This window comes from Benincasa hispida, chromosome 12 (assembly GCF_027475165.1).
Source record: "Benincasa hispida cultivar pf3 chromosome 12, pf3_genome.v1.1, whole genome shotgun sequence".
NCBI classification, from domain to species: domain Eukaryota; kingdom Viridiplantae; phylum Streptophyta; class Magnoliopsida; order Cucurbitales; family Cucurbitaceae; genus Benincasa; species Benincasa hispida.
In genome coordinates, this window is record NC_143489.1 from 64,921,282 (window position 1) to 64,935,520 (window position 14,239).

The 14,239-nt window shown below is 37.1% G+C and overlaps 1 protein-coding gene and 1 pseudogene across 1 annotated transcript; both read right to left on the minus strand.

Annotated features, from left to right (window-relative positions):
- Window positions 1–3,922: 3,922 nt before the first annotated feature.
- On the minus strand, window positions 3,923–4,773 carry LOC150032136 (uncharacterized). The gene is made up of 3 exons (XM_090308696.1): window positions 4,641–4,773; window positions 4,442–4,553; window positions 3,923–4,355 (listed from the first exon to the last, which is right to left on the minus strand). The coding sequence occupies exons 1-3, from the start codon at window positions 4,756–4,758 to the stop codon at window positions 3,923–3,925; spliced, it is 663 nt and encodes a 220-aa protein (XP_090164822.1). The 5' UTR covers window positions 4,759–4,773.
- Window positions 4,774–5,263: 490 nt separating this feature from the next.
- LOC150032137 (uncharacterized) lies at window positions 5,264–6,483 on the minus strand (annotated as a pseudogene).
- Window positions 6,484–14,239: the final 7,756 nt, after the last annotated feature.

The following is a 14,239-nucleotide window of genomic DNA, read 5'->3' on the forward strand; positions in this document are numbered from 1 at the left end:
AGCCCCTTGCTTTTGGTGCCAGAGTCCCGCCCTAATGAGCCCACCATAGGGCAGATTAGAACAAGAGACTAAGTAACCTTATCCTCTTACAGGAGATCGAATAAAGAAACGCGTAAAACTTTCATTCTATAGGGGGACACTCCCAGGGTGCCTCAAGGTAATGCGTAGAAACTTTATTCAATCCAACGAGGGAAACCGTGGGATATGCTGTCGCACTTCTCGATCCCACTTACTATGAACATTCTCTCCATCCACCTTGATATTGACCTACCTAAACACCATCCTTTAGGAGGACACTCCCAGGGTGCCATGAGGTCGAGGGTAGATCTCACGGTATGGACTATATGGGAGAAACATGAAAGGTTTAAATGAAGCATCATATGCCCCAAGTACCTCCCATTGAACGTTCTACCTAGGGGTTCATTAACCTAAACAATCCAGCTACTGATTTTAGTTTAAGTCATCTTTTAATTCTGCTCATAAACAACTTTTGTCTATGAAATAAACAAGTTCAAGTAATCACATTTAAACACTTTAATGGACTGACCTTAACTTGCATGCATGCATCAAATCTATCTAATTCACCTTTTCAAGCAAGTTCCCAGGTAGGGGTGTTACGTTTCCGTCAACTTAAATACCCCAGCCTAGACAGAACCCGCCTTAGACAAAAGGTCCCTTATAGATAGATTTGCTACACTTTAACCTTTTATTAGTCAATTTAATCCTATTAAACTGATTAAAAGATTAAAGCCTAAGGGTTGCTAATCATATTAGAACCATGATCTTAAGTCTATGTCATCCAAGTTTTTAACATTTTAAAACCATGAATTAAACCTAAGTGAGCATGTATGGGTTTCTTATTGCTTTTAGTTCTAATTTATCTTTAACCTTTAAAAAGAAACAACTAAAACACATTGCCACATAACAAGGTATTTATAACGCTTGTAAAATAACCTTTGTGTCATGCTTCATGCAATGTCTGGTCATTACTATAGATAACTTTTATATACTTGTAATAACCAAGCAAACATGTTTTTCATACATTCTTATGCTATAACAATTATAATATAAAGATGATACATGTCAATGCTTTTTATGCATGCATAAATATGACTCTTATATTATATGATGCATGAGCATGCTCTTATGTAATTTAAATCATACTTCTCTAAATCATAACATTTATAATAAAGAGATGATGCATGACCAATGCATAACCTAAGGTGGGATTTTTCTATATGTGCATACCATGTGACATATAAATAAACATACATCTCATGTATTAAACCAAAGATTAATGGACCGGGATGAACCAACACAAAACCGGAATGAAAAATTCTATCTATTACATTTTTCCATCGAGCAAACCAATTCACCGGCAAACCGGATCTTGAACCGCTGGGCGAAGCTCCATCGTTTAGTAAACACCTCCAAGTAAGTATCGTGTAGCACACATAAGACGATAGCACGAAAAGCTAAACGATCGCTTAGACGACAACGAAGCTGCGAAGCCTGATCATCTAGACAATCATTTAACACGCGAAGGTAAACGATTTACCAACTAAGCGATGAGGCTCGCTAAACTATACAAGCATCTAGTGTGCGCACGCATTAAACGACACCCGAGCATCTGATACTCAGCGATCGTCTACTTCATCGTCTACACGACCTGAGCAATGCTTGGTCGTCTTCTTCCTCGACGAACAGTAACCCTTGCTCTGAACTTCTTCACGAATGACTCAAAACTCAAACCAACTTTGAAATTACAGACTCGATTGCAATTAATTATGCCCAAAAACGCATGGGCCTTTACAATTAACTAGAAATTAAAAGAATTTAACAAATCGAGGTTTCATCCCAGAAAACTCCATTAATCCACACATCCACAAACAATTTAACAATTAAAAAAGAGAATAGACATGCTGCACCCACCGAGAATGTATACGCAATTCTTTGCATCAATGAAATCAGGATATCAGAAACCTGGCTCTAATACTAATTTAAGAAACTCTTATACAAGAGTATTTATGAGCGGAAGGGGATCTTTCCAATTCATTGTAACAGAATTTCCACATATACATTTAAACATACAGATATGCATTGATAACACTAAATTACTAGCATGCTTAAAGGATAAAAATGAGAGATTAAGAGAACATACCAGTTGAAGACTTTTCTTTACTTGAACGAACGCCTCTCATTCTCACTAGTCCAGCAAGTAATTGCCCAGCAACAGCTCGGTCTTCTACACGAACAACAAGCAATGGGGACGACACCACTACTCAAAGCCCTCAGTATTCTCAGAGTGAGAATCCAAAGGGGGGCTTTGATGGAATTAGTAGAGGGGAGGAGGAAAGGCTATTGTGTACAAAGAATCAAGCAAGTGGGAGAATGGAAAGACTATCATATAATCGGGTGCTTGATCATTTGAAGCAGGGTACATGATCGTGTAATAAAAGCTAAGTGATCGTTACGATTGTTTAGTTTAGCTCAGACGCTAAGCAATCATTTAGAAAAGCACGGGCGCGGGTGTGCGATCGTTTAGTAAGCGGGCACTATCGTATAGACTCTCAAACACTAAGCGATAGAAGGCTAACACACCGTGAGTGATTATGCGTGTTTTTTGAAAAATAAAAACCATTTTCATTTTATTCTTCAGTTACTAAAACTAAATTGAACTTCCAAAATAATGTATCTCATACATTTAGTCAATCATATCATATATAATTAACTAGTTCAATTATATCATATATAATCGAACTCCCTCTTGTCAATTTGAACATTTCAAACTGATCCAAAAACTGATTCTCAACTTGTATCCAAGCTACCAAGGGTACCTTATGGACCTATGGCTCGAAGCTCTAACGGTACGTGAATAGCTGACTAAACTCTTTAGCCACGAGATCCACCATCCGTTAACTGTCAGGCATTCCACTAAAGACCGGCAACTGAACTCTTCTTACTATAGATATATTTCTATGTCCATCAGATATAACCAATCATGAGTACGATAATCCTTCACAGATGCTCGTAAGTACAGCTGGGCCAATTTACCGTTTTGCCCCTGTTGTTACATCTCTCCTTAAGTATCACTGATTCCTCTAATGAACAATACAATATAATTCTTGTGTGAACACCTCTCGGGCCATGAAGAAGGTGTGTGGCGTCATATCGTTCAAGCCCTGGGATCAGCCCTTAAGGGAGCTATTTATCTACTTACTCTTTCTTCAGGGAAGAAGTGAATTCCATCTTGTGTACCTGAGTTCCCAGCTCCCAAATCAGACGAATCCTTAAAGTGGTAGGTTTGAGTCGGCGGCCTGGCCACTCGCATCCATGCAAATCAAAGGACCGCCCTCAATGGAAGGAGTTCCCAACTCACTCTGGATTGAGGTTATGTTACCTATGGTCATCCTAGTGAAGTGAAGTCTCTGTCATGAATGGTGTTATATAATGAGAAGTTAACACTTCGTGGTCAGGTCTTATACAAACGCTTTGTATAGGATGCCCCCGCTCACATGTCCCCTATACAAATGATCAAGATCAGACCATCTGTGGCAAGTCACAACACTTGTAACTAGTGTTTTCAAATACCTAAGGCACACTAAGGCGCAATGGCCCTCTGGAGCCTAGGCGCAAGGCATACAAAAAGGCGCAGGCTTTTTTTTTTTTTTTATGAGGCACACTATATATAAAAATATATATATACTATATACATGTTGCCTTACACAACTAAAACATAGTTGGATAGAAATATTACTTAAAGAAGAATATACAAAAAACAATAAGAGATATATAAGATTTATATATTAATCATTGACTCATTGTCATTCAACACCAAGTTAAGTGAAACAACCACAAATACAATTCTAAAATCCTAAATATCGAACTCATTTTCACTAAATAGGTCTTCATCCTCATTCTCTCAATCATTCGACTTATAACCATCTATATCTTCTTCGTCGGTCTCAGAGTCATCAAAAGTAACTGGTGTGGGGGTGGGTTGGGACGGTGGTTGTGTGGAAGATGAAGATGAACGTGAAGCGTTAGTCTTAGACTTAGTTCTTGAGGTACCAGCTCTAAAATAATAGGAAAGTTCTTTTGCTCCAGCAGCTCTTGAAACATTGCCCCATGTTAAAGAATTGTCGTAAAAAACAAAATCCTCCTCCTCCTCTGAATTGTCATCCATTCTTCCAACAAGCCACGCATTATTATCATCTATTTCTTTTAAAGAGATAGGGTCGAAGATATCCCGAATATTATATTGACTTTTCAGTGCTCTATTGTATTTTATGAATACTAAGTCATTCAGACAACTTTGAGCAAGTCTATTCCTTTTCTTGCTATGAAGTTGCAAGTATACACAATAAAAATTTCATTGTCAACTTCAATTACATTCACATCTAGAGGCACTACAAATAATAGAAGATACCTAACCTGTTAAAAAACGCTCCAATTACGTTCACATCCAGATACACTACAAATCAAACCTAAAATTCTCACAGCGAACTTTTGCAAGTTTGGAGTTGATTGTCCGAAATCATCCCACCAATCAACTATAGAATAGAATCAGTAAATCAAAACATTATTAGTAGCTATAGAATATAATAAGTTACTATAAAATAGAATAAGTTAAAGTTTACATGAAGATATTTTGTCTCTTTGTCTTATTGCTAAAGGCTGTCCAAATAATCCTTTAGCTTTTTTGTATTTGGTTAGCTCTCTAAGTATCTTGTCTTGAATGTCCAAGGAAGCAACCATTTTTGTTATACATGAATACAACCCATTAACAATCTCATCATCAACTTGAATATTTGGATTTGAATAATAGAATTTTGGGTTTAGATAATATCCCGCTGCATGCAAAGGACGATGCAACTGAAGCTCCCATCGTCAATCAATTATTGTAAAATTATCTTTGTACTTTTCTTCCTTACCATGGAAGGATTTGGCAATGGCCTTCTTAGCCCTATCCGTAGCCTCATAAATGTATCTCGTAGGAGGCTTCTTCTCGCCATCCACCAACCTAAGTACTCGTAATAACGGGTTGGATACTTTAAGAGCAAATACGATGGTATTCCAAAAAGTTATCAACAAAATTGTTTGAACAACCTGTTTTCCTCATTGTTCTTTGCTCCATTTGCTGTTTTTCCACTCGTCCGAAGTAAACATCTTTTTCAAATTGTTTTTCTGGCGATGTAAACTTGATAATGTTATGCAAGCTCTTGCAAAGCGAGTCTTAGCTGGTCTAACTAACTCCTTTTGATTAGTAAACCGCCTCATCATGTTTAACAATCCAGGACGAATATAAATGAAATTGATAACCTACATGCCTCTTTTTAGTGTTTTATGAATATGTGGGATCTTGTATATATCCTCCAACATCAAATCCAAGCAATGAGCGGCACATGAAAACCAAATTAATTATGGTCGTTTTGCTTCTAACAATCTCCCTATTAACAAAGTAGAATAAGAACATATTTAGGCTTCTTAAATGAGTAAGAACAAGCGTAAGACTAACAAATTTAAGAAAGAATTAGTACTTTGCATTCTTACCTACCATAACATTTGCTAAGGCACTATCTGTAACAACTTGTGCAACATTGGCTTCTCCAATGCGTTCTACAAAATTGTCGAGTAACTCAAACATTTTCTTTCCATCCTTCACATAAGATGAAGCATCGATAGACTCAATAAACATGGTGCCTTTAGGACTATTAACTAAAAAGTTAATTAATGTCCTATTTCTTCTATCTGTCCATCCATCAGCCATAATAGTACTTCCAACCTTAGCCCACTCTGCCTTATGGTTCTTCATCAGCTCATTTGTGGCTTTTAATTCCTTTTTCAAACACGGAACTCTCAATTCATGATACAATGGTGGTTTCAGTTCAGGACCAGATTGCCCAATTTCTTTAATCATAGGGGTAAAACTTTCATAATTGTAGGCATTGAGAGGTATTCCCACATCATAAAACCATCAAGCAATTATTTGGATGGTGTGCCCCCTCATTTTCTTTTTGTATGCCTCATTCATCGTACCCTGTTTTCCTTTTCCTTTGTCATTCTTTCTAGTTTGCACCACATCTTCTGGGTTCGGTGTAAAATATGCATCCATTGGACCCTTTTGTCTTGGCTTTTTTGAAACTGGTGCCACTCTTTTATTCAAATTACTTATACTCACTTCATCTTTGTCCTTGTCCTCAATACCATAGTTTTCCACATCAATGTCTACAATCAAATTTATTTGATCTTTAATCTCCTTTTTCTTAGACATATACTCTTTAATCTCTTCCTTCACGTGATCCGGACATTTTCTACATGCCGTGGCATTTTTATAACCACCAATAAGGTGTTGTTTCATTTATAAACTCCTCTTTTTGTTACTTTTAATCAAAATCCGCACACTAATATATTAACATCTTGATCATTTTGCAATTTTGCAAATTTCCATGTCGGATCCTTTCTTATACCGTCCTCAGCCATCTAATTATTAGAAACTAAACTTGATTAGTAAATAGTAACTGCTAACTACCTTAAGAAATTGATCATAAAGGTTAGGATTTGGTATTTGGGAGCCAAGACGTACCAGAATTTTGATGACGACTACTATTTTGTAGAGTTTTCTTCTCTGTTTTGAAGGCTTTCTTTGTTTTTTGATGACAAAACAAAGTTCCCAATGTGGTAGCAAAGTAATGGGGGCTATTTTGTAGAACTCTCTATTTTTAGAAAAAAAAATAGAACTGGACAGACTTCACAATTGATAATCACACTTTGTTTTTTTGGAGACTTTGATTTGAAGAAGAACAACAACAAAGTAACTAAAGTTTGGAAGAGAAGAGAGTTCTGATTTTTTTTTTTTTTTTTTTTTAACAGACCTGAATGAAGGAAGAAGAAGAGACAGCCTGATTTTTTCTTTTTCTTTCTTTCTTTCTTTTTTTTTTTTTTTTTTTTTTTGAAAAACATGATTGAAGAAAGGAAGAAGAAGAAGAAGAGGAGAGTTTTTTTTTTTTTTTTAAGAAATCATGAATGAGAATAAAGAATAGAAGAAGAAGAGAAGTTCTTTCTTTCTTTCTTTTTTTTTTTTTTAAAGAAATCGTGAATGGAGATGAAAAGAGGAAGTTTTAAGAAGAAGAAGAAGAGGGGGAGGAGGAGGAGAGTTCTTGTGAAACCCGAATTTATATTTTCCCTACTTAAGCAGGTGGTTAAGAAAATTAACTAAGTGGAAGTTAAATCCTATGTTGAAGCGAAGGAAAATTTCTAGGTGTTGAGTAGATTTTCCTTGAGTGGTTTGAGTTAAGCTTTAATTGATGAAAAATTGACTAAGTGTTGGACTAGGTATTGCTATGCATTGGCCATAAGATCTTGGAAAGATTACTTGGGCAAAGGGAGAATTTATAGTGGGATTGACAAATGCCTTGGAGGTTAGACCAACGCATTAGACTCAATGGATGCATTGGAAAAAAGTTGAAGGGATGCGTTGGTGATGGTATACGAATATGGTTATGTGGGATGCGTTGAAAGGGACCAATGCGTTGGAAGGGTTATGTTGATGCGTTGGAAGGGTTGCTAGTGGATGGCATGCGACTGAAAGAAGGAAAATGGAAGGATGCGTTCAAGGGTGGCAGGCGGTTGAAGGATGGCAACCGAGGGTGAGGCATTGGGATGGCACGAGGGCTGGAGAATGGCATGCATCGAGCAGCCTCGGCCAAACTGCCCAGGCATGCGTCGATGTACCCAGCTCATGCATCGAGCACTGCCAAGCCTGCCGAACGCCCATATGTGTGCCAAGCGCCATGTGTCGAGCACTGCCGAGCTTGTCGAGCGGCCATGCCCATGCGGTCGAGCGAACGATGCGTCGATGGCAGCGCCCATACGTCGAGCGGACGAGCAAACCCTGTCGAGCGATGCATCGATGCCATGCTGCCGACCAAGCACCCATGCCATGTGACCCATGTGAGCCATGCGTTGATGCTAAGCCAATGTATTGGAACCATGTGACCTTGCGATGCGTTGGAGGTTGGTGATGGCTTGCACGAGGGATGTGTTGGACATAGGCCATGCGATAGACTAGGTTGGATGCATGGTGTTGGCTCTTGCGATGGTTAAGGGTTGCGATGGTGCTATGTTGGAAATTAAGGGAAACTAAGGGTTGTTATGCATTGATTATAGGATATGCATTGAGTATGGAGTATGTGTTGATGGACTAATATGCGTTGAACATCCAAGGGTTTGTTGACGCATAAGAAGGATGAACTCATGGAGGATGTCATCTGGACATGTGGCTTGTTAGGAGGAATTCTTAAACCTTATGCAAATTAGGTGGAGGCATAAGAAGACATGTAAAGGATAGGGGCTATGCGTTGGTGAAAGGAAAAGAAGACATTTTGGCTTATGCTGATGCAAGATTGCGTTGATAGTGTAAGGAAGAGACACTTGGTCATGCAGCCAAGTATGAGGTATTGGCCATGGAGCAATCTTGGACTCCTATAAATAGAGCCAAGGACTTCAGATGAGAACTCAAATTCTCTTCAAAGGACATAAAGAAGAGGGTGTGAGGACTAAATGGGAGAAGACCATGCGTTGGTCAAGAAGTTCCAAGAGGGGAGATGATGTTGGGCAGAAAAGACAAGAAGTAGCATCAACTTGGAACGAGGAGTTCTCCCATAATACTCATGAGTTTGATGTGATTATAAATCCATTTAAAATCTAAAAGAGTCTAGTTTTTATGGTGGGGCTGCCGGAGAAGAAGCTCCAAGGAGTCGGGCTGGAAGCTGAGAAAAATACAGAAGGGTCAGGCTGTCGGGTAGGCTGGGCCAGTATTGATGTTTTGAAGATTCTGGCTAAACCACGAAGAGTTTTGAGCTAATCTTTTATGACAAGCTTCCTGAGATATTTTGAAATATGTTTGCAGAAGGAAGTATCTTAAAATAAGGTCTAGAACTATGAGTAATCTAAGCTGATATTTGAATATGGAATTTAGGGTTCAAAAAGGGAAACCAAGGAAACCTAAGGAACTGCGGAAAGGAAAGTTTCTAATCAACCAAGGTGAGTGGTTATTGTGTGTTGTATTGTTGATATAATTTCTATATATAGGTAAATATATATAGGGGATAATATTAAATTGGCATGATTAGAGATATATGTTTGTTAAGATATTGCTTGTATGTTTGTTTTGGAAACTGAAATTATATCCGGGATACATAGTTAGCATGCTTGAAAAGGATACTTGGTGGGAAAATATAGTCGGCTTCGGTTGGCGAAAAATGATAGTCGGTGACGACCGACAGGAAATATAGTCAAGTTACCTAAACATAGCTAGCGGAAAAATAGTCGATGTGCACATTGGCGGGATAATAGAGTATAGGGAAAGTTTCCACAGGAATTTTTGTTTTCTTAGTATACGTGTGAAAGTACTGGGGATGTTTTTATTATATGATAACCAGCGGTCAAGCTAGGGTTGATTGTTTTAACCAGCAATCGAGCTGGGGATTGTCTAGCGGTTTGGCTGAAAAATAATAATGAACTTGTGGTAATGTTCTTGTTGACTATGTATTGCTTTCCCAAAAGTATATGTCTGTTGACAAAGTTATTTGTTTATCAAAAGGCACCACTCATTGGGCTTTATAGCTCATGTTTTTCATGTTTTATGTTTTACCCCTCCCCCCCCAGGTAGCAAAAGGTGAGGAGTTCGAGGGTGTTGCTAAGGTCAAGGTCTACCACGTGCCACAGTTACACTTTCGGAGGATTTTACAGTTGTTGTTGTAATTTGTAATTAAGTCTTAAAGTTGTATAAATGATACATTGTTGTAAAATAAAATGGGTCTACTTAATCAGTTGATTGTTTAATTTGTTCATTGGTATCAGAGTTCTTTCTGCAAGAGTTTTTACGTAGTAAGTGTCAACAAAAGGGTTGATAACTGCTGCAGTCACGCCCTTTCCTAGGCTGAGAAAATGGTCTGGGGCGGGGTGTGACAGTTCTGTTTTTTTTTTTTTTTTCAAGAAATCATGAGTGATAATGAAGAATCAAAGAAGAAGAAAAGGAAAAAGGAGAAAAGAAGTTCTGTTTTTTTTTTTTTTAAGAAATCGTGAAGTTCTGGTTTTTTTCTTTTTTTTAAGAAGAAGAAGAAGAAGAAGACAAACTGTGAAGAACAAGCCGTCATTTCATTCATACGAGATTTAGGTTAAAAAATTAAAAATATAGTTATATTATACTTAAACCGATGTTTAAGTAGTATATATATATATATATATATATAAAGAAAAGGGCTTCGGCGTGCCTAAGCGTGCCTCGGTGCTTCGTGGAAGGCATTGCAAGGCGCGCGCCTTCCTTCGTGTGCCTCGCCTTTCCGAGGCAAGGCGCCGGCTTTGCGCCTAGCGCCTAGGCGTGCACCCGACTGCGCTTTTTAAAACACTGCTTGTAACCATTCCACAAAGCAGGTTGCATTCGTAGCATTACCAGGATAAGGTTTCCCTCCTATATTCGCATACTACAGACCATTTTGGTTATCACTTAAGACATGATCCACTTGTATGTCACCACATACATGCTTAAGTTACATAAAGACAACCTAGGATTTTAGTTTATTGGTTTATGGTAAAACAAATTAAAACATCCAAATTAGCAAAATGAAGAAGTGAAGTAAATATTATATATTATACATCACAAGTGTTTGTACAAATTATTTACAAACTATAGGACACGAGACTTTAGGGCATCAACCCCAACAGATTTGAGGTTCATTTTGACAGATGAGTGTCCTCCCATCCCAAGCTCAAATGCAAACTGAACTATTCGGGAAGCATACGACAGATGGACGAAGGTGAATGAGAAAGCCCGTGCCTACATTCTTACCAGCATATCTGATGTCTTGGCTAAGAAACATGAAAGCATGAGTACTGCCAAAGAGATTTTGGAATCTCTACATGGGATGTTTGGACAATTGTCATTCTCCATGAGGCATGATGCTATCAAATATGTTTACAACTGCCGGATGAAAGAAGAAGCCTCTGTTAGAGAACATGTCCTGAACATGATGGTCTATTTCAATGTGGCAGAGGTAAATGGAGTTGTCATAGATGAAAGAAACCAAGTTCGTTTTATTCTAAAGTCTCTTCCGAAGAGCTTCTTGTAATTATGCACCAACGCGTTAATGAACAAGATAGAATACAACCTGACTACACTTCTTAATGAGCTACATGCTTTTCAATTCATTTTGAGAACAAAAGGACAAGAAGCGAAGGTAAATGTTGCCGTTGTTGAGAAAAGAGGATCGTCCTCTAAAAAGCCTGATGTTGCTTATTCTTCTAAGAATAAGAGTATTCCCTTGAAGAAGAACAAGGGGAAAGGGGAAAGGAAAATTTCTATTGGTCGCAAAGGCAAAGCCAAAGATGCAAACAAAGGAAAATGCTTCTACTACAGTGAGGACGGGCAGTGGAAGAGAAATTGCCCACAATACCTTACTGAGAAAAAGGCAGAGAAAACAAAACAAAGAAACTAGTTCCTGAGTATTGCTTGCAATGAGATAATGCTCTAGGTTGTGAACATGGGAGAATATCTCAGAAAGACCAGTGGGAGATTTTGGAGTTGCTGACAAAAGATGAATCCAGGTACTTTTATTAATGTAATAAAAGTTGTTTTATCTTTTGTAAAGGATATGTTGTATATAATCTTTTGTTATAAATGAAATGTTCATTAGCAAAAGTTACATTTTATATTTGTTCTCCTGTAAAGCAACTTCTGTTAAAACCAACCAAAGTTCAAAACTATTTCAAATATTTAGATAATTAAAATGACTGAAAAATAATAAGGCAAAAGATGTATTCTGGTACTTATCTTTGGTAATTATGATTATTGTCACATCATGTCTTAATGAGATTAAGAAGGTTAAAAGTGGTCATCTATAGAAGTTCGAAGAAAAATCTTTTAACTCTATGTGTGTCTTATCTTCAAAATAAGATGATGAAAAAAAAAAAGAACCAAAGAACCCTTAAAAGCTTATAGATTCAAATCATTGTGGTCTGGTGAATGTTAAAGCATAAGGAAGAGTATGAATATTTCAGTAGTTATTCTAAAGTACAGTTGTATTTACCTAAGTTGTAAGTTTAGTACACTTAAAAGGTTAAAGGTGTATAAAAATTGTAAGGTAAAATATGAAACACACTTCAATTAGATCGAAGTGGAGAGTACAGAGAATCAGAGATTTCCAGGGCTATTTTGATAGAATATGAAATCTAGTGACAATTCTCTACATCTAGTTGCCTTAATCGTTTTGAACGTCATTCCATTTTAAGGTGTTTCTGAAACTCCATATGAGATATGGAGAGCTCATAAAAGTTGTTTATGATATGTAAAAGATGTTTACATAGTTTAGAAATCTGGAATAGATCAGTACATGTGTTAGTGTCGAACCCTTAAGTATGGAATGTTGTTCAGATGGCATACCTATCTGTAGACAAACCAAAAGTAGTATACTTTTCAAGAAATAGAAAATCAAGTATTTGTATTGACAAATGTTAAATTTTTTTCTAGAAAAGTATACGAGATCACCATGTATTATTTAGTTTCCATAAAAAGCAAAGTGTATATCAATAAAGAATTATTGATTAAAGCTAACACTGAAACAAAAGTTGTTTGGACAGGTCAAATGCATCTTACTCAAAGAGTTAAGGGTACCTCAATGTAGTGGGAGGAATGTATGACAACCTAGCCATTATTTGTGTTTAGTAGAAACTCAAGTCATCAGGTCTTGGTGACAATATCGAGAAATAAGAAGTTGTGGAAATAAAATGCATTCCCGATATTTTTTTTAATAGAAGTCCACTGTATACTAATATGTTTACAACAATCCTCTTGGCTAAAGTGTTTGAGGATCACCCAGCGAGACTAGGACTATAGGTTGTATAACCTAGAGCAAGTGGGAGAAAAACACATGGGTATGTGATACCTAAAGGCAAACCATGGGTATATGATGCCCTAGTTTATTGTATTTCTCAGTAAAACTCAAAAACTCAATGTATTCATATGTATGTTACCACTGGAGTTTCAGTCCAAGAGGGAATTTGTTGGATTTTTATGTCTCAAAACTCGTGATTTGTAAACAATAAACTCATTCTGTAAATCGATAAAGTTGTTATTCAATATATGAATTGCTTATTTCGTTTTAGAAATAAATCCAATAAACTAAAAGATCCATGACTATCACATGAATACTTTAACTTTATGTGGAGACATAAAATTTGATCAGATTCAAGTAAATAATCAAAATGATCTATAGTATACGAATAAGGTTGAATGCCTTATTTTGGTAACACTATTGGATGTAGCTCACTATGTAGTTGTTACAAAGAGTTGTAAAGTGCTATAAACGAAGTGATCCTGATTCGTTCGTGTGGTGACATGAGGAGTGAGAGCGTCCTATGCAATGAGTTTACATAAGATCGGACCAAAAAATAAGTCACTCTTACTTTATAACGTTGTTTACTATTTAAGACTAAGTATTTCATAACGATGACATAGGTAACTTGACCTTAATCCTAAGCTAACTATGAACTCCTGTTTATTCGGGATTATCTTTAGATTTGCATAGGTGAGGGTTGGCTTAACAGCACCGGCTCAATAAGCCTCTCATTTCAGGGGTAAGACCGGGTAGATAGTTAGAGACATAGGGTACAAAATAGAACTCACTCCTACCCGCTTTCAGTGATAGTAGAGAGGTTGTTCCTTTAAGTGTTGACTCCGAGTCTTGAACAAGGGGCCCCACCCTCTCATTGGCTCGAGAGGGACTTGGTTTGATGATCGAATCACGAACCAATTATTCATTAGAGGATCAGTGGGACTTAAGAAATAAGAGGTAGTCTTAGGAGTAAATCAGTCTTTTAACCCAACCGTTATTACGAACAACCTGTGAAGGGTTAACTTACTAATTATGGTTATATCGAGTGGACACAATATATTTACAGTGAGGAGAGTGCAACTACTGGACTTTAGTGGAGTGAACCGGTACTTAATGAATGGGGGTTAATTCGGTGTAAAGAGTTTAGCCAATTAATCTCGAATCGTTGGAGCCCATGATTTGTAGGTCCATTAGGTCCCCCGACTAGTTCACAAACGGATTAGCCTTAGAATAGTGTGATAAGTTGATTTGAAACGTTCAAATTCGAATTAAGGAATTAGTAATTATATGTGATATAATTACATGTTTAATTTTGGAATTAAACGTAATTGGAGAATCAATTAATA